This window comes from Podarcis bocagei, assembly GCF_964188305.1.
Source record: "Podarcis bocagei genome assembly, chromosome: 10".
In the NCBI taxonomy this organism is placed as follows: domain Eukaryota; kingdom Metazoa; phylum Chordata; class Lepidosauria; order Squamata; family Lacertidae; genus Podarcis; species Podarcis bocagei.
The window spans coordinates 27,013,712-27,040,200 of NC_138135.1; the positions used below are offsets into that span (position 1 = coordinate 27,013,712).

Sequence of the window (26,489 nt, forward strand, 5' to 3'; positions counted from 1 at the left end):
CTCTAAAGGTCTGCATCACACACAGACAATGCTTTGTGTTTGCTATTTAATTAGGTGCTCGCAAATCATTAGAGGGCTCCAGCAATAGGAAAAAGTTAAAATTACTCCCAGCAAGATTTATTATGATTGAGACCAGGCTCAAAAAGTCACAGCCTGATCTCAGCAAGGAACCTTCCTTGGGTCATCTTTGAGATTAAGGCTTTATATCAGAGGTGTATTTGTCTTTACTGCAAAGGAGCTATGGAGCATCGCACTCGGTTGTATCGCATCTTAAGAGCCGCAGCCAGAAATGTTACAGCATCTCCACCACTTAGGGTCCGGTGCCAGAGTAAAGCTTCAGCACCCACCACCAAGGAGGCCAAAGTAGAGGGCAGAATGAAACTCTTTTTGACCCTTCTTATGTGAGAGTCCCTGGATTTGCTGAGGAGCAGAATGAATGACTGCAGGGCGCCAGAAAGGGACAGATGGCTGAAGCTGTGGAAATAGAGAGATTAAAGGAGTGACTATTGCTGTTCTAAAAGCCACAAGGCCACACAAGGAGGAGGTTGCGAAGGATGCTGAAAGTTGTCGGGAGAACAGCTTTCCCCTTCCCATAGCTACAATTCCCAGATTTCCCTGCGATGAGGGACAGGATCTCAAACCATTCTGAAAATTGCACCACCAGAGTCCCCTAACAACTCTTAGCAAACTACAACTCCCAGAATTCTTTGCGGGAAGCCATGACTGTTCAAAGTGGTATCATGGTCATTTAAATGTAGGGCATAAATGTGGCCGTAGTCACAACTAATTTGCTGGTCTGTATCCATTATGTGTTTCTTTGGGCTCATCCAGATTTTCTTTTGAGCTGTGTTTCTAGGCACAGGTCCTAGAAAGTGTCTGAGCATGGGTGGGTATTTTTTTGCCCTGGCACTTTCCCTGCAGAAACCCGGTCTTTGTCAATGAAACGGAGCAAAAAGCAATTCGTGGACAAGTTGGATTTGTTTGTTCCAATTCAGCATTAAAGAGTGGGTTTTCGAAGGGAAAGTGCCAGGGCTAATAATAATAATAATAATAATAATAATAATAATAATATCACTAAACCTGGAACTTTAAAGCACAGTATTGTGCCTAGAAAGCATGGGGCAAAAGGTAAGAGTGATAAGCCCTTTGAGGTTTGCTCAAATATTCACTGGGCAATCCCATACATCTTATGCAGATATAAACCCCATCAACTTCAGTGGCATTACTCCAAGGTAACTGCACTAACTCCAAGTTAAGCATGTACAGGATTGCAGTCTAAGGATGTAAAGCAGTACTCACTCATAAGTCCCACTGAACACACTGGAATTAATTCCAAGTAGACATGTACAGAAATGAGCTACAAAAATTGTTTTGGGGCTTCCCTAACAACATTTAGTAACATTCAATTAAATCCACAGGTTATTGGGTTGTTAAAATTTTGTGGTTATTCTGCGAGCCATCTTGAGATTTTATGATGAAGGGTAGCATATAAATTTAATAAACAAACAAATAAACGTGATCTCTCTGTTACTAGCAATTGGTTTAATTCAAAATATTTATAGCTGTTTAGAGCTAGGTAAGTTTTTGAAATCCTAATAGCGTTTCAGTACTCATACTCCACCTAGTGCCTAATGCTAAACTTGCAACTAATTGTATATAAATTCATTTCAGAGTGCTTACAATTATAAAATAAAAGAGAGTGTTTTCCATTATAAAATACAGTGGTACCTCGGTTTACGAACAGTCCTGTTTATAAACATTCGGTTTACGAACTCTGCAAAACCGGAAGTAGTGTTCCAGTTGCGAACTTTACCTCGGTCTACGAACGGAATCCAAATGGTGGAAGGGCACCAGCGGCGGGAGTGCACCTTGGTTTAAGAACGGATTTGGTTTAAGAACGGATTTCAGGAACGGATTAAGTTTGTAAACCGAGGTACTACTGTAGTGCTTACACTGTTTACTCCAGGGTTCCTTGGATGCATTATTCTGTAAACCGAGTAAAAGAAGCAGAAGAAGTTATACAGGCCTGTTGAACCACTGCACTATTTTTACCTTTTTTTAAAAAAAAAAGCCTAGCCTCTTCCAGGTGACCTATTTATTGAGCATTCATCCCAATTTGTTTGCACAACATTTTCAGGGTGGTTAGACAATGTCGACTATTTACAGAGAATTCATTCTCATGTCTTTATGGGGAAGTTATACAATATTGCATCAAGCAATTGTTACCCCATACTTCCCAGTGCATTTCCCTAACTTTTTCTTTATTGCGGAAAATAAAGGTTCTGAGAGATCTGCATTGGCTCCCAGTACGTTTCCGAGCACAATTCAAAGTGTTGGTGCTGACCTTTAAAGCCCTAAACGGCCTTGGTCCTGTAAACCTGAAGGAGCGTCTCCACCCCCATCGTTCAGCCCGGACACCGAGATCCAGCGCCGAGGGCCTTCTGGCAGTTCCCTCATTGCAAGAAGTGAGGCTACAGGGAACCAGACAGAGGGCCTTCTCGGTAGTGGCGCCTGCCCTGTGGAACACCCTCCCTTCAGATGTGAAGGAAATAAGCAGCTATCTTATCTTTAAAAGACATCTGAAGGCAGCCCTGTTTAGGGAAGTTTTTAATATTTAACGTGTTAATGTTTTTAACACTTGATTGGGAGCTGCCCAGAGTGGCTGGGGAAACTCAGCCAGATGGGCGGGGTATAAATAATAATAATAATAATAATTAAAAAATGATGGGGAGAGAGGAGCAAGTTGTGCAAGTGCTCCATTATCAGCTTTAACTGAACTTAAATTTGCTAGCATGTTATTGAATCCAGCTTGGAAATACAGAGTCTAGAAGCACCCTGAACCTATGTTCACCAGCTGAAGTAAACCAGACATGAAGTTGAGAATTGTCACCTCCCATATCCTGTACAACAATATGTCAATGAACAAAGCTTTTGCTTTTTCTTTTTTGCCCACATTATATTAGCACCAACATCTGTTTCCAGGATGCTCTGGAAAGTGGGTGAATTTCCTGAGTCAACAGTTTCTCTCATCTGGAATGACCCCGATTCCCAGCTAGTGAAATGGAAGGGGATGCGCTGTAAAACCCATCTGTAGCTCCTTTGCTATTAAAACGTCTCCTTTCACATCCATCATGGTAAACCTCTTCAATGTTTTTTCAAGGAATGGAAGCCAAGTGTTGTGCTGAGCAGAGCTGTCTCTGTGTTCTTAATGATAGCGTTATCAAGCACGTTGTTTGAACCTCTTGCCACCTTTTAAGAACATAGGAAGCTGCCTTATACTGAACCAGTCCACTGGTCCATGTAGCTCAGCACTGTCTGCACTGACTCCAGAGATTCAGGCAGGGCTCATTCCCAGCCCTACCTGGAGATGCCAGGAATTGTACCTGGGACCTTCTGCATGTACAGGAGATGTTCTGCCTCTGAGCTATGGCTCTTTCGCAATTATAAAACACTTTCATCTTCTACTGAAGACAACAAAAAGACTGCCCTCAAAACCATTTGTTCCTCCCCATTTACTTATAGCATCTGAGGCCCTACACAATTCCGTAACTGAATTTTTATCAATATGTACTCCACCCATCGGGACGCAGGTGGCTCTGTGGGTTAAACCACACAGCCTAGGACTTGCTGATCAGAAGGTCAGCGGTTCGAATCCCCGCCACGGGGTGAGCTCCCGTTGCTCGGTCCTGCTCCTGCCAACCTAGCAGTTCAAAAGCACGTTAAAGTGCAAGTAGCTAAATAGGGTACCACTCCAGCGGGAAGGTAAACGGCATTTCCGTGTGCTGCTCTGGTTCACCAGAAGTGGCTTAGTCATGCTGGCCACATGACCCGGAAGCTGTACGCCGGCTCCCTTGGCCAGTAAAGCAAGATGAGCACCAACCCCAGAGTCGGTCACGACTGGACCAAATGGTCAGGGGTCCCTTTACCCTTTACCTTTACTCCACCCATCTGTTTCCATCCCTGATGAAAATGCATCACTTTTAACAATGAGTTTATTCCCGCATTCCCCTCATCAGAGTAATGGATGGGTTAATTTTTATCTGGGCTGAACAGATCTCCTGCAGCAAATGGCTATGCCAGTTGCATCAATATACAAACACCACTCCCCTCCGAAAATGATGTGACCATCCACTCGGTTGCCAAATGTGCAGACGTGACTCTTTGAAGGTAGCTAGGGTAGTTTCACTGACCAAAGTAAATATTGCTTTTTATAAGCACATCCAAAATACTGAGAAAGATAACTGTTTTAAAGTTCTGTTTGCTCAGCAGAAGGGAGAGGAGGCAGAGAAATCTTTGTTAAGAGTTACATACCTGACTTGACTCTATACGCACATTTTGCCCACGGCATATAGCAGGTGTGGGAAACCTTTGGTCCTCCAGATGTTGCTGAACTACAACTCCCATCATCCCTGACCATTGGTCAAGGTTGCTGGAGATGATGGGAGTTGTAGTTCAATTAACATCTGGAGGTTCCCCACACCTGCCAATGCAGTTTGGGCAATTGCTCATCGCATAGCACTAAAGGAGCCGGCAAAAATTCAATTTGTCAACTCAGAACCAGCTGCATTTTCTTTTTGGGATGCTTGATCGACAGATGAGTTCTGAATAAGATGCATCAACTGTGGGGGAACCAGTTCTGGAATTATTACACACACAAACTTTTACTTTGCTGGAAAGGGTTTTATGGTTCCCATTCTTCCAGGTAATCAATATTTTTCCCCTGGGTTAACCAACAGAAGTGGTCTTGGGATGTATAACTTTTTCTACTTGTATTTCCCCTCCATATTTCCCCTTCACTTGCTAGCTAATTTAATTTCCCCCCAGATACAAAACAAGTTGCCAGTAGTTTATTACACAACAGTTTCTCTGTTCAGAACTATTCCTCTCCAATGAGCTGCTTTTAAGAGGAGACTCAATGTTCTTTAAAGGAAACAAATGAAACCACAGAGGCTGGGCTTTTAACATGAGATGCTCTCCCCAGTGAGTCATGCCCAGCTTGCCAGCACTGGCATCTTTTTGGCATCAGGTTAATACTTTCCTCTTCTCTTAAGCATCAGATGAAATATGATCCAGCTGTGTCAAGGCTTTGTTAGTGCTCTCTCTGGGTTGCTGATAAGTCTTTTCCTCCCCTGCGCAGGCTGGTTTTATGCTTTTATGCCTTACGTGTTCAATTTTGATAGTGATTTTTGTACGTTTAAAACAATTTTGTATATTTTAAAACTTGATTGTAAGTCGCCTAGAAACTGTCCTGGGTCACATTACTAGCAATTCAAGAAGAGCTGTTAATAAAGGCTCAATAACACCCTCTGTGGGGAGTACAGTTTGTTTTGTGATCATCCGACTTCCATAAATAGTGTTTCCCTCAAGAAATTTTATTTGGGGACACTCCCACCACATGTGCCAGAACTGTATGCAGTATCCCAAGTGTGGTTATTCCATGTACAAAAGCATTATAGTATTGGCAGTTTTATTTTCTGATCATCTCTAACATGGAATTTGACTCCTTTTTTAATAAAAAGAAAGATGTCTCACGCAGGAGTAACCTTTTTATCAAGCTATTCACAGCGACCCTGTGATTGCTGTACTGGTCACTGCCAATTCCTCTGGTGTAAGTGTGATGTTAGGTCTGTGCTTACTCAAATAAATAACAATTAAATACTAGAAATTGTCTCCAGCAGCACAAGGATCATGAAGTCATTAACTCTATGATTCTGCTGAGTCTGCTGTCACCTGCATGGTTATTTAAAACACATACAAATTCGATATCAGCAAAGTTTTATAGATGATCCTCTGTACTTGGAAGTAAGCCCCATACTGAAGACGTTCCTTTCTTCCCAAAGAGAGGGGAAACGGACGGGACCCATGGACATGTCAGCAAGTGCATGGCTGTTACTAAAAACAGCAGCTGTACATCTAGTTCCAGCATCTGCAATATCTAGTAGAATTTGCCTTGTGCTGTGACGTCATGGCATTCCACTTTTCTCAGCCAATGATATGAGCTGGGAGTGGGGAAATGAAGAATGATATGATGGTATAATGCAAGAGCTTTCCCCAAAGGTTTTTTAACATGCATGCAATGAATACATGGGGTGTGGGGTGCAGAGGTGGTGCTGCAGTAGCACTGGACTCAACTGCTAAGAATAATGCGTCAGGATTGCAGTTTTGACAGCCTGATGTTGGTTCTGAAATTTCAGTCGTGTTTCTCTTGCCGTACAGGCTTAGCAAAGCACATACCTCAAATATGCGCAGCACTTTAGCCAACGCTCCAACTTCTTCTTTGAGAGAGAAAATCAAGGAGATTGCATCATTCTGGGCCTTGCTTTCTTCAATGTAGCTGGATTCCTGCATGATACATACGCAAATGTTGACCATAAGTCTTTTCTCATAAACATGGGTTACAAGAAAAAAGCATGGGAGAAACTGAAACCATCTGGGCCAAAGTCTACAGTCTGGAAAGTCTGCTGTGTGGTCAAGGAATCTTGGAGGCAGGGGTTTCTTGTGTCTTGGCACAAGAAGCTAATAAAAGGCATTCACTACGAACAATCTTGCTAATGAGGAAATGGTGAAGACATAAAGAGATCCAAAGACTGCTGGTAGGTTGCACAATTTTATGAGGAAAATCTTGAATAGATCCATGGAAGTGTTGTTTGCAAATCTAAGCAACCTATGAGGATTTGATTTTATTATTTTTTTACACCAGTTAATTTTATCCCTAGAAGAGCCAGGAATCCATCACTCAGAAGACGCTTTTAACTTCAGCACATTAATTTAGTCCACGGGGGGCTGCTCCTCAAAATAGGCCACAGCTAAACAAAAGAGAACTTCCCCTGTAGAAGTCTGCTTGGACACTGAAAATGTCTGAAGAACAGAAACTACTCAGGGCAAATGTATATGTATTAAACATTTATATTCAGAAGTCCCCAAATGTTGGCTTGGCATGATTGTCTCAAACAAACCTGACCTACTCCCTCCTGACTGAGGGAAGGGGAATGGTCTCAACCAATGTCATGCTGAGCTCCAGGACAGCTTAGAACCAGGGGCGACTCACTGCTTCAACGGGTGAGTATGACTGAAGGAAAGAGCATCCGACCTTTATCCAAAGTTCCAGGACTCATCCCTCTAGTCTCACTGACCTTCAGAAGTCTTGCTGCTTTCAAGTGCATCCAACAGGCATGAGGCCAAGGCAAGCACTGGGGCAGGCAGTTGCCAGATTAAAGGATATGGTCACCATTGGAAACCTGGGGAGTGTGTTTGTGGAACCCTGCTTACATGCAAAATCTGGCATGTAAGTAGGAATAGAAACACCTTGATTTGAATTCTGACTTTTGTGAGTCTAGAACACTTGAGTTTATTGGAGGGAGGGGGGTAACAATAGATAATAACTGAGTAATATATACTTTGCTTGTATGTGGCTCTCATGATGTCTCCATAGTCTCCCCCCCCCCACCTTCAGACCTGGACTGCAGGCTGGGGGTACCGTTTTTGAAGTCTTCACATTGTTAAAAAGAAAACCTGCACACAACTAAGAGTTGGCAACTAACACAATAGGAAGAAATGTGCTAGCTCGTTTTGCCACCTGAGAGGCAAAAAGTTTAAAAATATATTATTTTAAAAAATATTGTTAAAGTTTAAAATTATTATTATTATTATTATTATTATTATTATTATTATTATTATTATTATTATTATTTGGAGCAGTCCAGAAATTCATCACCCACCTGCAGTCTGAAGTGATACTACCTCATTCTGCTGCACCTTCATTCCATGACAAAATTACAGATTCAGCTGATTTGGAGCAGTATAATAGAATCAGTTCCTCCCAGCCTTGAAATCTAAATTTTACCTAAAGTATGAGCAATTTTGAGGGTTTTCCTCCTCAAGGAAAACACCTAGGGAATTCAGGGGTCAATAAGAGACTGGTAAAATTACTCAGAATAATTTCACCCACCCCTTCCTTCTACTATTCCTTCTAACTATTATATTGAATTCTTTCCTCATTGAAGCTATTTACTAAAATAATTCTGTGAGACTGGCTAACTTTGGCCAGTTCCACAGGAACAAGTGTATGGACTACAGTCAGCTATAGACACCTGGACTCTTGCAGGAAGTAATTGATCTTTCACCAACATTTGCTCACAGCAGATATGTAATACATGGATGTAACACACAAGCGAAATTGCATCTTTGAACACCAGTGCATACGCATTTCACCTATTCATGCACCTATTTATGGGTAGCAACCACACAGTGGTGCTATCAGGGCAAGATTTTGGGGCAGAAATCCAGAACCCCCGCTCAACTGAAGGAGCAGAAGGATCCCAAAAAAACAAGGCAGACTAACCACATTTTAAAGTGATATAATACAACCCAAAGGCGTGAAGAACCCATAAGACCAGTAAGCCTAGAGTCTAAAATTACCCTGCTGCATAACTGCATCCACACATTACATGTTCACCTGAATTTTTCCACTCCTCTACTCTTTTCTAAAAAAATGTTTAGGGGTACTCTCATCTTCCTACTCATATTGAAATACTGCCCCTCAATGAGTCCAAACTTAGAGTCACAAAATGTTTAGGGGTATGCGTACCCCTAACCCCCCCCGAAAAAAGCACTGCCTCTACCAATTCAGACTACTAATCCCAAAAACCTGTGGCACTGCATATTTGAAATGGGGAAGTGCTGTGCTCACGAGCTCTGCTCCCCAGTCCCATTAAAGTGCACAGAACTGGGCAGCGCTTCCAACTTTCCAACCTGCTTGTGGAACTCTGCATTTGACAACAGTTTAATATGCGAAAATTAGCAGGCAAAGCGCGGGACAGAGAGAAAGGCTGTTGCTTGTGAATTTCTGCAAAGGTCAAGCCATTGTTGAAGTCATATCGAAGCTGGTCGAAAAGTTGTCAGCCCTAAAATCAGAAACTAGTAAAGTGCTTATTATAATGGACTTACCTGAGAGGCATCTCCGTTCATATGGCTAAAGAATTTATTATCCATTTCCACCCTCCAGCACTAGTGATCAGGATGTTTCTTACAGGGAGGAAAGATGGGTGACCTTACTGTGTTTGCAGGAACGTCTGAGTATAACGTACACAGATATTTCAAGTTTAGTTTATAATTGAAGGGTCAGCCCTCTTCCTTTGATCCTTCCCTTCCCTGGGGTAGGCGGGGCGCTCTGCACACGCCCCTGCGCCACCTCCTTCGGGCTCAAGAGGCACACATTGTTTACTCACGTCCAACGAAAGCCACAAGGCTGGAACACCTTTTAGCTTTGCCATGTGGCTTCTGTGTGGACGGATGGAAAGAATCAAGAGTCTTCTCATGTGGTTTCGCACTGTCTGCTGTGTTTAAATTCCAGCTCTGAGAAGCTTCTTCTTTTGGCACCCATGTGAGGAGAAAACAATAACAGAATTTCGACATCTGACAACATGCGATGTTCCCATCCATGCTTAACTTATTTGCCTGTGTCTGTGTGTAAGGAAGACTGATGAGAAAGTGACATAGTTACCTCATCCGTTGCCTCTTTATAATTTTGTATTGCTGTTGTCAGAGCTGCTTCCAGATCCTAGCTCACAGAGGATCACGCTAGCCAGCGATCATTAAGTAAAAGTCTTTATTGAATTACAGTTTCCATTCTCACGCTGCTGCGTGCAACTCTACGTCTAGTGGCTAGATCGGCGAAGCTCCGTCTGAGTCTCCGCCCCTTGTGCACCAACTTAATATCCTAGCCCTGCTCCACCTTTTCCGCCTGACTGTTCTCCTCTGGGTCCCTCTGCCCCCCGGGGTCTCTTCCTTCCGGGATTCTTCTGACGCCGACCCCCCGGACCCCCCTGTCTCCTTGCGCCGGGCTTTAGGACCTGGCTCTCTTTCAGGGCTGCCTACTGCGTCACTTTCCTGTGCATTTGAACTTGGCGCGCGTGCCCAACCTTCCACTTTCCGTCTGACCGTTTCTTCGCTCCCCGATGGGGGTGTGGCCACTCCTGACTCATGCCCTCCCCCCTGTTGTGAGCTGCCAGCGCTTGCTCCCTGGCTCCCTTCCTCTTCCCTGCTCTCTGGCGGTGCCGCTGGTCCCGATTTCCAACTGCTCTCCTCTGAGTCCCCTCTGGCTCTATCTTCCTGGGGTGCCCCCCTAGACTCCCCCCTTGCCCTGGCCACTGGTGCTCCTTTCTGTGAATCTTCTGATTCACTGGAAAGGCTCGGAGATCTCGGGTCGTCGTCATCACTCATCTTTTCTTCTGCCTCCTCCCCTTCGCTCTCTGTTTCCTCCCTTGCTCTTGCCTCTGCTCCTGAACCCCTGACATCCATCCCCCCCTCGAAGCCCCCCGTTCCCCCCTCCCCTCCTTTCGGTGCGGGAGCTGGGTGCTGCTGTGTCAAAGGGACGAACGTCGGATACCGTTCGCTTCCCGTGGCGGGCCTCCATCTGAAGTCTCCTGGTTCTTCCTCCCTGCCCTCGTCGACGACGGTCACCTCCGCTTCCATCTCCGTGCCGCCGTGCTCGAAACCAGGGTCGTCCCCGAAAACGTCCATGTCCGTCTCTCCCTCACTTCCTCCTGGCGGCGTTGCTCGTCCTGGACCTTCCAGCCACTTCCTGCGCCACTGCTCCTCTGGTCTGTCGTCCCACCAATACGAGGGTTCTGAGGCAGATCCCGAGGGGGAGCCCTCCGGGGAACGGGCGTCTCGTATCGGGTCCTCGTCCGAGTCGAACCCCCGGAACGTGCTGGCAGAAAGCGTGGGCGTGAAAAGCCAGTCGTCGAAAAAGTCTTCTGGCATTGGCCTATGTGGGAAGAGGGCATGAAACTCGTCTTTGAGCAGAGGTTCGTCCAAGGCGTAGCCCGGCACCCAGCTGTTCGCACTGGCCAGGGTGCCCTCCTTGGCGAGAAAGTATTCTACCCCCTCTTCCCCCCATCTGGAGTCCAAAATCTCCGTGACTTCGTTGATGCGCTCCTCCTGTGCCACTCCCGCGTGCCCGGTTCTTTCTCTGAGTGGACTCGGTGCCGTTCTGGGTTCCTGAAACCTGTGCGGTGCCTTGTAGGGAGTGAGCACCGATCTGTGGAACACCGGATGCATTCTGGAACCCTCCGGAAGCGCCAGCCTGAAAGCTACCGGGTTGACCTGCTCTTCGACTTGGTAGGGCCCCAGTTGCTTATGTCCCAGTTTCTTCTTGGCCAACGACCTGGCCGGCACTGCGTGGGCTGCTAACCAGACCCAGTCTCCCACATGGATCTCTTCGCCAACCCTTCTGTGTTTGTCCGCTTGTACCTTGTATGCGTGTTTGGCCAGCTCCAAGTGCCGCCGCAGCTGATCGTGGACTTCCTGCAACTCCGACGCGAACGCATCTGCTGTCTGCGGCTCCCCCTCCCCCATTCTTTCCAGTCCCGGGAAGGTTCTGGGGTGCCTCCCGTTGTTGGCGAAGAACGGCGTGACCCCCGTGGACACGTGCTTCGTGTTGTTGTAGGCGAACTCGGCGAGCGGCAGGTAATCCACCCACGTCGCAGGCTGTTGATTCGCATAACATCTCAGGTACTGCTGCATGATGGCATTGACCCGCTCCGCTTGCCCGTTGGTCTGCGGGTGTCTCGCCGACGCCAGGTTGATCTTGACGTTCAGGAAGCCCATCAGCTTCTGCCAGAAATTCGAGATGAACTGCCGCCCCCGGTCGGACAGAATAGACCGTGGCAGACCGTGAACCTTGAACACGTGGTCTATGAACAGTTTGGCGGTTTGCTCCGCCGTGGCCACCTTAGCGCACGGAATGAAATGTGCCATCTTGGAAAACAAGTCCACCACCGCCAGCACTGCCGTCTTGCCCCTCGAGCTGGGCAGATCCGTGACAAAGTCCAGGGCCACCCTCTCCCATGGTTCGACCAGAGTTTGCAGCGGTTCCAACAGTCCGGCCGGCGGTCTGTGCACTGGCTTGGCCCTCTGGCAGGTGTCACACCTCGCCACGTAGTCCACGACCTCCCCTCTCATTCCGGGCCACCAGAAATCCCTGGCGACTAATTCCACCGTCTTCTCCTTGCCAAAGTGCCCGGCAGTGGGCGCGTCGTGCAGCTGCTGCAGCACCTTGGCGCGAAGTTCGTCGCCCGGCACGTAGATGGCCCCTTTACGGATGAGCAATCCATCTCTCAGCTGGAACCCGTCGGTCGCTGCCGTGCCCCTTTGCACCTCTGCCATCTTTGCTTGCGCGAAGGAGTCATCCTGCAACGCTCGTCGCACCGCCTCCAGGTCCACGGTTGCCGCGGCGCACGCCCACACTGTTGGTGCGAAGATGTGCATGGCGGCCGCTGGCGCTGCGTCCTCCAGATACTGTGGCTTACGGGAGAGAGCGTCCGCCATGATGTTGGTGTCCCCCGGGACATACTCTATTCGGAAGTCGAAGTTCGCAAAGAACTCAGCCCAACGTAGCTGCCTCTGGTTCAGGAACTGTGCCGTGCGCCAGTGCTCCAGATTCTTGTGGTCCGTGCAAACTTGCACCGTGTGCTTGGCGCCGATCAGGAAGTGCCTCCAGGCTTTGAACGCTGCATGAATGGCCAGCAACTCCCTGTCCCAGATGGTGTAGTTCTGCTCGGACTTGCTGAGCTTCCTGGAGTAAAACGCTCCCGGCCGCCAAACCCCCTGCGGGTTTTTCTGCAGCAGGACGGCCCCCACGGCTCTGTCCGAGGCGTCTGTCTCGACCCTCATCGGCCTGCTGGGATCGACATGCAGCAGCTGCTCCTCCGACGCGAAGAGACGCTTGAGTGCCTGAAAGGACTGCTCCGCCTGCTCTGTCCAGATGAACCTCTTTTTCTTGGAGCTAAGCGTGTCCGTGATGGCCGCTGTCTGCATAGCGAAGCCTTTGATAAACTTGCGATAGAAGTTCGCAAAGCCGACAAACCGTTGGACCTCCTTCCGGTTGCGTGGGCTTTTCCAATCCAACACCGCTCGCACCTTGGCGCTGTCCATGGCGAGCCCCTTGTCAGACAGCTTGTAGCCCAGAAAATCCACCTCAGTCACGTCGAATTGGCACTTCTCCAGCTTGGCGTAGAGCCTATGCTGCTTTAGCCTGCTCAGCACTTCCTTGACGTGTCTGTCATGCTCCTGCTGCGATTCCGAAAAGATCAGGATGTCATCTAAGAAACAGACGCACGTCTTGTAGAGAAGTCCCGCCAGCACGTGATGCATGAATGCTTGAAAAACGTGGGAGCCATTTTGCAATCCAAAAGGCATAACTTTATATTCGTAGGTGCCCAGTGGCGTGAACATGGCTGTCTTCCACTCATCTCCTTCCCGCATGCGAATGAGGTTGTACGCCCCTCGCAGGTCTAACTTGGTGAACACGCTGCCCTTCCGTACCTTAGCGAGGAGGTCGTCGATCCGGGGCATGGGGAAGTCCGATGGCTTGGTCACACTGTTTAAGATGCGATAGTCCACGACAAGTCTTTTTTGGGGCGTGTCCCGCTTCTTAACAAAGAATACAGGACTGCCCCCCGCTGCCTTGGACTCCCGGATGAAACCGCGCTCCAAATTATGATCTATGAACTCCTTGAGTTCTTGCAGTTCGTCCTCAGACATGGAATACAGCTTCCCTTTAGGCAGCGCCGCCCCCGGCAGCAGGTCAATTTTGCAGTCATATGGTCTGTGAGGGGGTGGCCTGTCTGCCTCCTTCTCGCAGAAAACCTCCAAAAATTCTGCGTACTTGTGGGGAATCGCTTGCAGCGTGCCTAGCAGCAGCTGTGTCTCCTCTTCCTCTCCTTCCTGCCGGGGCACGATGCAGTGTTCAGCACAAAAGGAAGAGCCGAAGGTCAGCTGCCTCTGGTACCACGCCAGCGTTGGGCTGTGCTTGTCCAGCCAACTCATGCCCAATACAATGGGCGTGTCCGATAGTTGAGTGACGTTGAAGCTGATGATTTCCCTGTGATTCCCAAGTCGCATCACCATTGGTGGCGTCTGCTTCACCACTTGCCCCCCGAGCAGCTCCCTGCCATCCACCGTGACAACCTGCAGGGGCAGCGTGGCCGGCAGCAACTGTATAGCGTGCCGGTCGACAAAGTCTTGCCCTATAAAGTCCGCATTGCTTCCTGAGTCAATGGTGATTGGCACGTCCATGGTGATTCCATTGGGCAGCTGGAGCGATGCGGTGAGCCTCACTACTGGTTTGGGCGGGAGGGGGTTCACGGGCTGCAAAATCTCTGGGGACTGCTTCACTGACACGTCTGGCTGGGCCCCAGTGCCTCTTCCTCCAGCCAGACTGCGTCGTTTCCCTGCTGTGGTCCTCCGTGCTGCGTTGCTGCAGTTACCATTGCTGAGGCTGCAGTGTGCTTGCTGAGCCTCCGGGGACACTCTTTCGCCATATGCCCTGGCTCCTCGCAGATGTAACACTTCCTGTTCCCTCTAGGAGGCTTCGCCGTCACTGTTGTCGGTGCTAGGGCTCTGGCTGCTGACTGAGCCCTTGCACTTCCAACCTCCATAGGTTCTGTCCCTCCTCCAGACGGAGGCGTGGATTGCGCACGCGCTGCTTCTCTGGGAAGGAAGGAGGAGCCCCTGGCTGGTTCGCGCCCTCCACGCCCTTCGTCCCTGCTCCACGGACGTTCTTCCAGCCGCACCCCCACCGCCAGCGCCCTCTGAACGATCTCCTGCGTGGTCCGGGGTCTCTCCCCCCTCGCAATTTCATCTTTAACAGAGCCGTGCAATCCCTCCCAAAACAGGTCTCTTACAGGGGCCGAATCTCTGTCCCATTCCAGGGCACTGACCAAAGCGAAAAAGCGGGCATGGTACTGCCTTACGCTGGCCCTTCCTTGCTTCAGTCCATGTATCTGCTGCCGAGCAAGATCCACGTCAATGCTTGATAAAAAACATCCATCCATCGCTTTAATAAAGGCATCCGCATTTTGGAGCGCCGGATCATTATCCCTCCACAAATTGCGCAGCCATGCTTTAGCATCCCCATGCAAATGGGACATGATGAATCCCACTTTCTCTTGCTCATCTCTAAAGTCTTTATTCAGCAGTTGCAGTGCGCACATTACGTCTGCTCTAAAATTGGGGTACTGTTGCAGGTTCCCATCGAAGTGAGAGACCAGACCGCCTGTTCGTCTCGCCAACCCAATTCCCTCCTGTCTGGGTGTCAGTTGCCCTTGCTTCGTAAGCATGTCCAACCTGACCTGGAGATCCCTGCAGGCGGCGGCTGCCTCCTCCTCTCTCTTCCTGGATGCGAGAGCCTCGGCATTCAGTTGTGACACTGCTTCTCTGAGTTCCGCTATCTGCTGCTCTGCCGTCATGTCGGCTGCCGTTCGTGAGCTCGCTAGTAGGCACCTGCTTCTCTCCTCTCCTCGAGGCTGTAGATGCCCACAATACTGAGACGGAGCTTACTGTCAGAGCTGCTTCCAGATCCTAGCTCACAGAGGATCACGCTAGCCAGCGATCATTAAGTAAAAGTCTTTATTGAATTACAGTTTCCATTCTCACGCTGCTGCGTGCAACTCTACGTCTAGTGGCTAGATCGGCGAAGCTCCGTCTGAGTCTCCGCCCCTTGTGCACCAACTTAATATCCTAGCCCTGCTCCACCTTTTCCGCCTGACTGTTCTCCTCTGGGTCCCTCTGCCCCCCGGGGTCTCTTCCTTCCGGGATTCTTCTGACGCCGACCCCCCGGACCCCCCTGTCTCCTTGCGCCGGGCTTTAGGACCTGGCTCTCTTTCAGGGCTGCCTACTGCGTCACTTTCCTGTGCATTTGAACTTGGCGCGCGCGCCCAACCTTCCACTTTCCGTCTGACCGTTTCTTCGCTCCCCGATGGAGGTGTGGCCACTCCTGACTCATGCCCTCCCCCCTGTTGTGAGCTGCCAGCGCTTGCTCCCTGGCTCCCTTCCTCTTCCCTGCTCTCTGGCGGTGCCGCTGGTCCCGATTTCCAACTGCTCTCCTCTGAGTCCCCTCTGGCTCTATCTTCCTGGGGTGCCCCCCTAGACTCCCCCCTTGCCCTGGCCACTGGTGCTCCTTTCTGTGAATCTTCTGATTCACTGGAAAGGCTCGGAGATCTCGGGTCGTCGTCATCACTCATCTTTTCTTCTGCCTCCTCCCCTTCGCTCTCTGTTTCCTCCCTTGCTCTTGCCTCTGCTCCTGAACCCCTGACATCTGTGGACAGAGTTTGCCCATGTAGATATAGGACTGTTGTGTCTAAAGGGAGTTTTAATGGGTTGCATCTGTTTTAACAAATGTTTAAGGGAAAGGCAACTTACAGAGGCAGAAAAGGGCATTAATAGGCTCCTATGCTTTAAACGGGACGCGGGTGGCGCTGTGGATTAAACCACACAGCCTAGGACTTGCCAATCAGAAGGTCGGCAGTTCGAATCCCCGTGATGGGGTGAGCTCCCATTGCTCAGTCCCTGCTCCTGCCCACGTAGCAGTTCGAAAGCATGCCAGTGCAAGTAGATAAATAGGTACTGCTCCAGCGGGAAGGTAAACAGCATTTCCGTGCGCTGCTCTGGTTCGCCAGAAGCGGCTTAGTCATGCTGGCCACATGACCCTGGAGCTGTACACCGGCTCCCTCGGCCAATAAAGCGAGATGAGCGCCGCAACCCCAGAGTCATCCGCGACTGGACCTAATGGTCAGGGGTCCCTTTACCTTTATGCTTTAAATAAAAACCACTAAGGACAATGTATTTAGTGGGAGGGCCAAAGCTCATCTACTTTGCATGCAGAAAGTCATTGGTTCAATCCTTGGCATCTCTTAGGTATTACTGGGAGTGAGTCCTGTCTGAAACCCATGTGAACTATTGCGGGATCTTAAAATGATCACTAATCTTACCCATCCACAGCACTGCTTCTAGTCCTGGGTCAGAAGAAGTATTTTAATGGAGGAGCTACCAATAGATGCCAGAGGTTGATGCCGGCCTGACATTTCACCATTGGATTCCTTTTGGTGCCAAGGCTGACAATTATTTAGTGCCAGCTGAGCCCTTTTGGAAAATAAATAAATAAATTCCCAGCCCTTTTTATTTCTAGTTTGTTTTTTTATTGTGTCCTGGCGTTTGTTGTCTGTGATGCTCACCTGTGATGTAAACCACTCTGTGGACCCTACTGGATTGAAGAGGCAAGGTATTAAAGTCTAAGTGAATAGCAGCCTCTCCTTTTGCTTCATCCTCCTCCCGCTGAGCACTCTCTGTGAATTGGCTCCAAGGCCTTTTATCATCCCAGTCCCATGTAGAGGGAGGCACAGATTTGCTTCAAGGCATGGGGTGTGTGGCTGGGGTTTCCATTCCCAATTCCCTGCATTCGCAGAAGTGAGGGTGAAGGGCAATCTGGCTCTGTTGTCACCAACAGAGGGCTAAGCCAGGATATTTTTCTGCCTCAGATGGAACAGCAAATGTCATGCTGCTTAAAGTTTTCTCTTTCATTTGAGCAGTAAACATTTTTTGTTAAATAAATAAATACTCCCTCTCTCAATTCAAGGCACAGAGCACCCAGGCTGACCAAGTCATTTTGATGCCTGAGGCAGAAAGTTCCACAAATCCACTCACCCCTTTATGCTGTGGGAAGGTGCTCCTCCTGCCCATCGTGATTCCAATGTCGGAGGCTCCGCCTTCTAGCCCTCTTCCCAGGTGGCAAAGGATGTCCCTGGAATGAGCTTGCTGCCCAGGAAGTGGATTCAGCCTGCTTTCACAACTGGCCAATCTCAAGCAGGCATGGGGGCAGACCACTCCAGGGGGTGGACCCGGCTGGGCCTGTTGGCTTTGTTCGGGCCTGCTCCAAGGGCCTTGGCAGCCACTGTCGCTGGATCACACATCCGCCCTCTCGATTTTTCAGATGTGGGTTGCATTGAACAGCCTTGCTATGGACCTTGTCAGTCACTATATTTGGGACCTGGCTGGAATTTTCCCATATGGCTAATTGGCTCCTCCCATCTGATTTTCACCATCCTCATAGCAATCATCACAACTTTGGTGGTTTGGGCATTGGGTAGGCATAGTCTTGGACAGAGGGGAGGTTGTAGCCCCTGCCTGCCCCTCCTGAAAACGGGGTATCCTATTAAAGGGATCCGGGGAGAGGCTTCTGTCGGGATGCCCAGGTAGGGCCTAGGACCACAGCACTCCCGAAGTGCAACCCAGAGGGGGAGCTAGGAGAAGAAGAAGAGGAGTTTGGATTTGATATTCCGCCTTTCACTCCCTTTAAGGAGTCTCAAAGCGGCTAACATTCTCCTTTCCCTTCCTCCCCCACAACAAACACTCTGTGAGGTGAGTGGGGCTGAGAGACTTCAAAGAAGTGTGACTGGCCCAAGGTCAACCAGCAGCTGCAGGTGGAGGAGCGGGGAAGTGAACCTGGTTCCCCAGATTACGAGACTACTGCTCTTAACCACTACACCACACTGGCTCTTTGATGTAGATCAAGAACTTCCTCTCTTCCAGCTGACCCCATATTAAGTACTTCCGGCAAGCGGGCTGTTATGGCTTGGTCTCTCCCACAAACGCAAGATGACTCTGGCTGTTAATTATTTCAGATTTTTTGCTAAAACAACAAACTAGGAAGGAGCTCCTCTACCCATCGTCCTCCCCAGAAGATGGAGCTCCTCCTCCTTCCCCAGCATGGAAACCCCCACCTTCTCTTCCGGTATCTTTCGTTTGTCTTGGCCACTTTTGAGATCCTACAAGATTAGGGAGAGAATGTTTCCTGCATTCCAACATCTGGCTCACTACTGGAGCTCTCACACAGCTGCCTGTCACTTTGGCCCTGTTTTTCTCCTCCCCTTTGTTCCGAGCTCAGTTTACAGCTGCCCTCCCTTTCCTCTCTGCCTTCAGCTGCTAACTGTTCTCTCCCTCGGCCTGCTTCTTCTCCTCCTGTCAGCATCTGAGCTTCGCTGACATGGGCTGGAAGGAGTGTGGTCTACCCAATGCCTATGCCAAACCTCTTACATCTGCAGTCAATAAAGTTGTCTATCAAAATAAAAGACTGTTTATGTATGCAGTGACGGCAGCAAGGATGCTTCTGGCCCATAGATGGAAAGAAGGAGCAGTACCAACCAGAGAAGAATGGCAGACCAAGCTGATGGAATATGCGGAAATGGCAAGACTGATGGCAGGAAGACCAAGTATTTTTAAAAGACTGGATTAACTTTTTAATATATTTGAAAGACCACTGTAAACAGTTGAAATCATTGGCAGGAACACAATGACACATGAACTTTGGTTACCATGATTACATAATAGATGGATTACAGTAAAAGATGCAGGAATAACATTTAGAAATGGAACTCATGGAGGGAAGGAAGGAGGTCTGAAGGTTCGAAAGAACCTCTTTTTATTTTTTGGAATGGTTATTTTTGCTGTATTATGTAAAACTAATAAAAAATTATATATATAAGAAAAGTTGTGGCCTGGCCCAAATTTGAACTTGCCATGTCTCATTATTTAGATGGTCCATTGGGCAGGGGACGCCTAGGCATGCAAGTGCCTTTCCCTGAGAGTACAAAATCCACAATAATAAGTTAAATAACTAACCATTGGCTGCCCTTACATAACACTCCAAAGGCACTGCCTCACTCTGCCTAATGGGAGGGCCAGTGCTGACTTCTGGGAGATCACACACACACCGCCCTCCCAGGAAGAACACCAGTGAGGGTTCTGGCTATTTTTATTGGTAGTATTTAATAAACTTGGATTTTGTTTTTCAAGAAAAATAAAATTAATTACAGAGCATATTATTAACTGCATATCCAACGTACAATAAAATACAATTCAAGACCATATAAAACACCAACAAATGAATTAATACATTCAAAACACTATTTCCAGATGTTATTGGAAGCCAAGAGGACCAACACAAATCCAGCATTAAAAAGATTAAAATCAGGCAAAAATTGGAGAGCTCTGAATCTCAGATCAAACTGGTTACTAAAGGCTAGGGTACAGAGGTGGGTCTTTAAGGCTTGTTTGAAACCCACAGTAAACAAGACACGTTTAGTGGAACTGCATCCCACACTTGTGGGTTACTCCACAGTCCGGAGCAGGGAGCCAACTCCTGCACTACCCTTCAGAATGAACTCTGCTGCAAAGGTCAGTTGCCCTAGAGGGCAATAGCTAGCTTGGATGTGTGCCTTCTTTAAAAGGAAATTTCAATTTCTTTTTAAAAAAGTTTTGAAACATTAAATATTGTGTAACCTTCCCAGACCCTTTAGGATGAAGCAAGATCTCAAGCAAGCAAAACATTTTAGCTACTCACCATACTGGTTCAAACACTCCCTTTCCCCCCAGAAATTTTATGGCTGATGTCAGACAACCTGATGCAATAGGCACACAAGGCATTCACTTTGCGAGAGGCTCTGATTGGCAGCAGCAGGGGGACTGGCTTTCAGCGACGTTGCCAGCAGTGTAAACAGAACGGTTAGCACATCAAGCATTAACTCTCCTGTGGGGAAAGTCTGCCCCATGAAAGTTTCATCCTTTTTCTCATCTACAAGCACAAACTCCAAAGCATATTAGTCACCATATTGAATGAGGTCCATGTAGAACAGCCTCAGTACAAAATAAGGCCCTACGTGTTATGACAAGCAGCATTTTTTTAAAGCATGCTCACAATGACTGATTTTATTTTGAAGAAATGCCATGGGCATCCCCAGTCCTATGGGAAAGGGCCCTAAGTCAGTGGTTGAGCATCTGCTTTACATACAGAAGGTCCTAGATTCAATTCCAGGTAGGGCTGGGAGAGATTCCTCTCTGAAACCCAAGAGAGCTGCTGCCAGTCAGTGCAGGCAAAACTAAGGTAAATGGACCACTGGTCTCACTTGGTGTAACTCTATAAATAAATTCCCCATTGAGGACTGAGACCTCCTGATGACTGAAGATCCAGATGAATAGGTAGAGCCCCCTGACACCAGCACTGAAGATGCTCCCTAGGTCTGCCTTCAGGAAGGACCCTTGAGGTGGGCTTCTGACCCACCACTGGCAGTGGAGTTCCTGACCAAGTCACCCGTTTCTCCCTTAAGATCATCAGCATTAGAAGATCCAAGGCAGCTGGCCAATGATGGTGTGCACACTTGGGAGGCCAATATCACCACGCATGACTCTAGTCTAGAGGAATAGTATTCTTCATGAGAAAGGCCTCTTTGGACAGACTTAAGCACCTGCAGCCGGTGTGTAGCATATTCTAGCAGGCCAGACGATATTAATCTACCAGCTGCTGGAACAATATATGCCATTCCGCTTCCTAACTCTTTTGCCCTGCCCTGCTTTCTATGAGATCTTAGTTCCTGCCCCCTGAGCTCTTGCTTGTTGTGTTGCATCTGATCTCTCCAGCCTGACCTTGGCAGAGGCAGAGGGTGATCCTTCATCCCCAACTGTTATTGCTTCCCACCGGAGAAAATATCATAAGTGTCTCCTCCACCCCCCAACTTCCAAATCAGAAAGCCCATGGAAACACTAATCTCCCATGTAACAGGTACAGTGGTGCCTCGCAAGACGAAAAGAATTCATTCCGCGAGTCTTTTCGTCTTGCGATATTTTTCGTCTTGCGAAGCACGGTCCGTCGCAACTGCGCCTCTTCAAGCGGCTTTAAGAAAAAAGTGCAAGACGTTTTCGTCTTGCGAAGCAAGCCCATAGGGAAATTCGTCTAGCGAAGCAACGCAAAAACAGAAAACCCTTTCGTCTAGCGAGTTTTTCGTCTTGCGAGGCATTCGTCTTGCGGGGCACCACTGTAGTTTGAGTCTGAGATAGTGGGCTTAAAGCAGGGGTCAGCAAACTTTTTCAGCAGGGGGCCTGTCCACTGTCCCTCAGACCTTGTGGGGGGCCGGACTGTATTTTTTTTTTGGGGGGGGAGAACGAATTCCTATGCCCCAGAAATAACCCAGGTGCATTTTAAATAAAAGCACACATTCTACTCCTGTAAGAACACTAGGCAGGCGCCACAAATAACCCAGAGATGCATTTTAAATCAAAGGACACATTCTACTCATGTAAAAACACGCTGATTCCCAGACCATCCGCGGGACGGATTGAGAAGGCGATTGGGCCAGATCCAGGCCTTAGTTTGCCTTGTTGTTGCTGTTTAGTCGTTTAGTCGTGTCCGACTCTTTGTGACCCCATGGACCAGAGCACACCAGGCACTCCTGTCTTCCACTGTCTTCCGCAGTTTGGCTTCCAGCGTCATAACTTTTATATGCCTGTTGTCTTTGTCCATGGAGTTTTCTTGGCAGGGATACTGGAGTAGCTTGCCGGTTCCTGCTCCAGGTGGATCACGTTTGGTCAAAACTCTCCACTATGACCTGTCCATCTTGGGTGGCCCTGCACGGCATAGCTCATAGCTTCTCTGAGTTATTCAAGCCCCTTCGCCACGGCAAGGCAGTGATCCATGAAGGAGTTAGTTTGCCTACCCATGGCTTAAAGTCTGTGAAGGGAGACACTTTGTGTTCTACTTCCTAATATGATCGCTGGCCAGTAGATGGTGATCTTTCCATGTGAGATGATGGACTTCCTGTTTCTGTCCCGTCCCCCCTTTTGCTTCTTAACGCACAGCAATAAAAGGGAGAAAGGGTAGGTAGGTCCAACTTAATTAAGGTAAGGCAGTTTCTACAAAGAACCCCATCTCCTGTGCACCTGAATAAGCACCTGCCCCTTGCTTCACTTCAGTTAATTGAGTCAGTAAGTGGAGATACTGTTTCCTAGCAACACACAAGTGCTGCCACTCCCCAGGAATTTTGGTCGATGCACAAACGATTTTGCCGTCTTTTTACCACTTCGCCAAACTTTTGTTCAAAGGAGTATAATCACATTATAAAACGCTGAGCCAAAATGAGCAACCTTTTTTTTATGAACCTCTTCCGCTTCTGCAAAAAAAAAAAAAAAAGACACACACTGTTGACATTTTTGGACAAAGTGTTCACAATGGGGCGTTCGCAAGAGGGCAAATGTTGGGAAGGAGAGGGAGCATGCACCCACACATGGATGGGAGTCAATCTGCACCACACTAGCGTATCAGCAGAATGTGCACATCCTCACTGACATTCTGCCACAACTAGAGACACAGGAAACTGGCTTAGACTGATCCAGACCATTCGTCCATCAAATTAGTACTATTTATGCTAGTAGCAAACGTCTTTCTCAATTCCCCATTAAGATGCTGGGGATTAGATTGAAGATGTGTTGCCTGCTAAGCATGTGCTCTACCACTGGGCTATGACACCACTCCAATTTACTCATGACTGAAGCTGTATCAGGATTTAAAAAACCCTTGCATGCAGTGTTGGTGGGCGAGCAATGATATTTCCACACTGAGATTCTGAGTCAGGAAAATAAGAAAGCTAAATTTAAAGAACACACATGCTTGATAGGAAAGATCTTAGTTCTAACTTAGGCAGAGGTTCAAAGAGCCATGCTTCTTAGCAAAAGAGATGAACAAAGATGTCTTGTCTTCCAAGGAAATACGAAAAGTGGTCAGCCACCCAGAGTATCAGTCCAACACCTGGGGGAAGGCCAGCACAGGTTAAAGGACAGTATGGGAAACTTGGAGCTTTCTCCACCTACTCTTTGCCATCAGCCTCCAATGCAAGCTGAGTAGCACCCCAACACTTCCATGTCCCCCTTTTTCTCCCCAAATGACCAGAAGCACACTTGACTCCATTTTCTCCTATGAAAGAACCTGATCAGAAATTAGTTGCAACTCAAGTCCTTTCAGTAAAGTGAATAGAAAGTTCTTTGTTTTGGTTTTTTAGTTGTTTTTATTAAAGGATTTTCATAGTTAACAAGCGTACATACAACATCTCTGTTTTCAATTCATAGGGTCCTTTATACAGGTCACTTACATTCGGTGTGACACACTGCTGTCACAGACATTGAAGGGGACAGTGATTTTTCATTCTTTTGCTTAGTGTATGTGCAGTTTCTGTGTCAGCGTTGCCAGTATAGGTTCCTTGTTTATCTGTTTGTTTGTTTGTTTGTTTTTGTTTTGTTGAGAGCCATCCAAGAAAGGATCCTGAGTGCCTTCTACTTCACCTCCCTTGTAAGACCAGAATTGGCTGGTGTTGCCAAGCAGACACAATTTTTTAATCAACATTCTGCCTCTTTAACAGAGATTTACAATAGGTGGGTATTTCCTGGGCATGGGAGCTAAATCTTATCACCTGCTAACTGCTGCAGATCAAATTGCAGCTCAGGAGATAGTAACAAGGCCAGATCAAAAACAGGCCAACTCATTTTACATTTTTTAATCGAAAGCTGTGGTGTCACTGCCAACGGCCACCTGTGCTAAGAATGTCAGTAAGGAAGTTTAAAATCTGACATGAGGGAGAGTTGCTTTTCCATTTTCCTGCCTCACCTTAGAGCCTCAAACCTGTATGCAGATGGATCAGTAATCAGCTGTGGGCCAGCTTACAGCCTATGGGAATATCAGTGTTTCTTCACTAATGTCATAGGCCACCTGACAAGGCCAAGCTGACATGGACAGCTTGTCACCAGCAGACAGGCTATTTCCCAGCACGGCCATTTGCTCCATAGCTTCTCCTAAGAACTTTTAAAGAGCCCTGCAGGATCGGACCAAAGGCCTATCCAGTCTCGCATTTGCTTCCCACAGTGACCAAGCAGATGCTTCTGGGAAGCTCTCAAGCAGGACATGAACACGACAGCCCTCTCCCACTGTTCCCCAAATACTGATATTTAGTGTTACGCTGATGATGATCCAACAAGAAGCATCTACCATTCTACAATTCCATGATCATGGCAGTAGGCCCCCTTTCTTGATGCTTAATTCATGGGGATTTGGAAGGTTCTACTCCAGAAAAAACACGGCTCCACTCCTTCCTCTCCTCCTCCTTTCAAGCATAAAGGCCAGATCAAGGCAGGGATTGAGAACCTCAAGAATGGGGAACCATCTACCTGCCCTCAGGACACACCTATTTCCTAGGCCACACCCCTACTGTGTCCTTGAAGGCTTGCCTGGGTGGGGAGTCGAAAGGGATGCAAAAAGCAGCCTGGTGCATGAAGTCAGGATCCACATTTGTTCCTCTGGCCAATTTGACTCTGGCCCCATCCGCCACTGCCATATGGCCCCCGAAGGCTATTCAAAAGACTTTGGGTTCTCAGATTTTGGCAGTACCCTGTGCAATACTAAAACCTGGTGTCCCCTGCCTCTTGTGCTCTGTTCTACAGCATTGTTTTGGGCCCCCTGGAGGACAGCACCAGTTGTGCTCTGCTCTTGCCCACAGAGGTCAGTCAGAAGACTATGGGAAACACACAGTGAGGGCCTCCACCCCAATATCTGCCAGTGACTGGTGTTCACAGGTATGGGCTGCATTCAAAAAAGCGTATGTGGATGTTCCATCAGCACAAAGATTTCAGCTTGCACAACACAATGTCACACACCCCCTTCCTCCCATGATCTCCCCAAATCTGTTCTAGGGGTTCCACCAACCCTCCAGAGCAGGGGGCAGGGGGCACACATTGAGGAAGGAGGGGGGAGTTCCATTGAGAAACAGTAAATCTGTGCACTAATGGAACAAGTGCATTTGATCCTGCCCTATCTTGCCTCTAACCGTGGAAATAGCACACAGCCACCCTGACCAGTACCCATAGCATGAAGCTCTCTAAAAGGTAAAGGTAAAGGGACCCCTGACCATTAGGTCCAGTCGTGGCTGACTCTGGGGTTGCGGCGCTCATCTCACTTTGTTGGCCGAGGGAGCCGGCGTACAGCTTCCGGGTCATGTGGCCAGCATGACTAAGCTGCTTCTGGCGAACCAGAGCAGCGCATGGAAATGCTGTTTACCTTCCCCCCGGAGCGGTACCTATTTATATGCAAGCGGTACCTACTTGCACTTTGAGGTGCTTTTGAACTTTGAGGTTGGCAGGAGCAGGGACCGAGCAACGGGAGCTCACCCCGTCATGGGAATTCGAACCGCTGACCTTCTGATCGGCAAGTCCTAGGCTCTGTGGTTTAACCCACAGCGCCACCCGCGTCCCATGAAGCTCTCTACTCCCATTTTAAAGCCATCTAAATTGGTGGCCATGACCCCCAAATTGGACAACCAAATTACACGGTTTAACTGTGTGTTGTGTGAATAAGTACTTCTTGCTGTGTGTGTCCTGGAATGCCTACCCCTCACTTTTGTTAGATGATTCCAGGTTCTAGTACTATCAAGGAGAAAAAAATCACTCTTTTATCAACTGTCCCCAGACTGTGCGTAGTTTTATACAACTCTTGCCAAGTCCTTCCTTCCTAGACTGCACCCCAGTGATAGACCACATGCTGTCCATGCGAAAGATCCCAGGTCAGGCTCAATCGCCCTGTACCTCCAGGTAGGACTGGGAATCACAGAATGATAGAGTGGGGAGGTTCCCTAAGGCTATCTCTAGTGCAACCCCCTGCAATGCACCCATGCCCAAAACTCTGGAAAGCTGCTGCCAGTCAGTGCTGGCAATACTGGTCAGACATGGTATAAAACAACTTCCCATGTTCCAAAACCAAAGGAGAGGAACCCATGACCATCTCAATATAGTCAGATCGACAGTTCCCATCTTCCTTGACCATTGGCCACACATGCTGAGGC

General features: G+C 48.2%; 1 protein-coding gene and 1 long non-coding RNA gene across 3 annotated transcripts in view; one reads left to right on the plus strand and one right to left on the minus strand.

Annotated features, from left to right (window-relative positions):
* PAH (phenylalanine hydroxylase) overlaps positions 1 to 20,805 on the minus strand; it is a 54,907-nt gene extending 34,102 nt beyond the window's left edge. The window contains exons 1-2 of one of the 2 annotated variants that reach the window (XM_081212265.1): positions 20,180 to 20,805; positions 6,235 to 6,342 (exon numbers count right to left, since the gene is read on the minus strand). In XM_081212265.1, the coding sequence (XP_081068391.1) occupies positions 6,235 to 6,342; positions 20,180 to 20,182 (111 nt within the window). In that variant the 5' untranslated portion in view covers positions 20,183 to 20,805. Of the gene's footprint in view, positions 1 to 6,234; positions 6,343 to 8,946; positions 9,102 to 20,179 lie in introns of those variants that run through there. The other variant, XM_081212264.1, reaches the window with a different exon arrangement.
* The window catches only part of LOC308596952, a 44,233-nt gene that overhangs the window by 16,638 nt on the left and 1,106 nt on the right, over positions 1 to 26,489 (plus strand). The gene's annotated exons all lie outside the window — the stretch shown is intronic.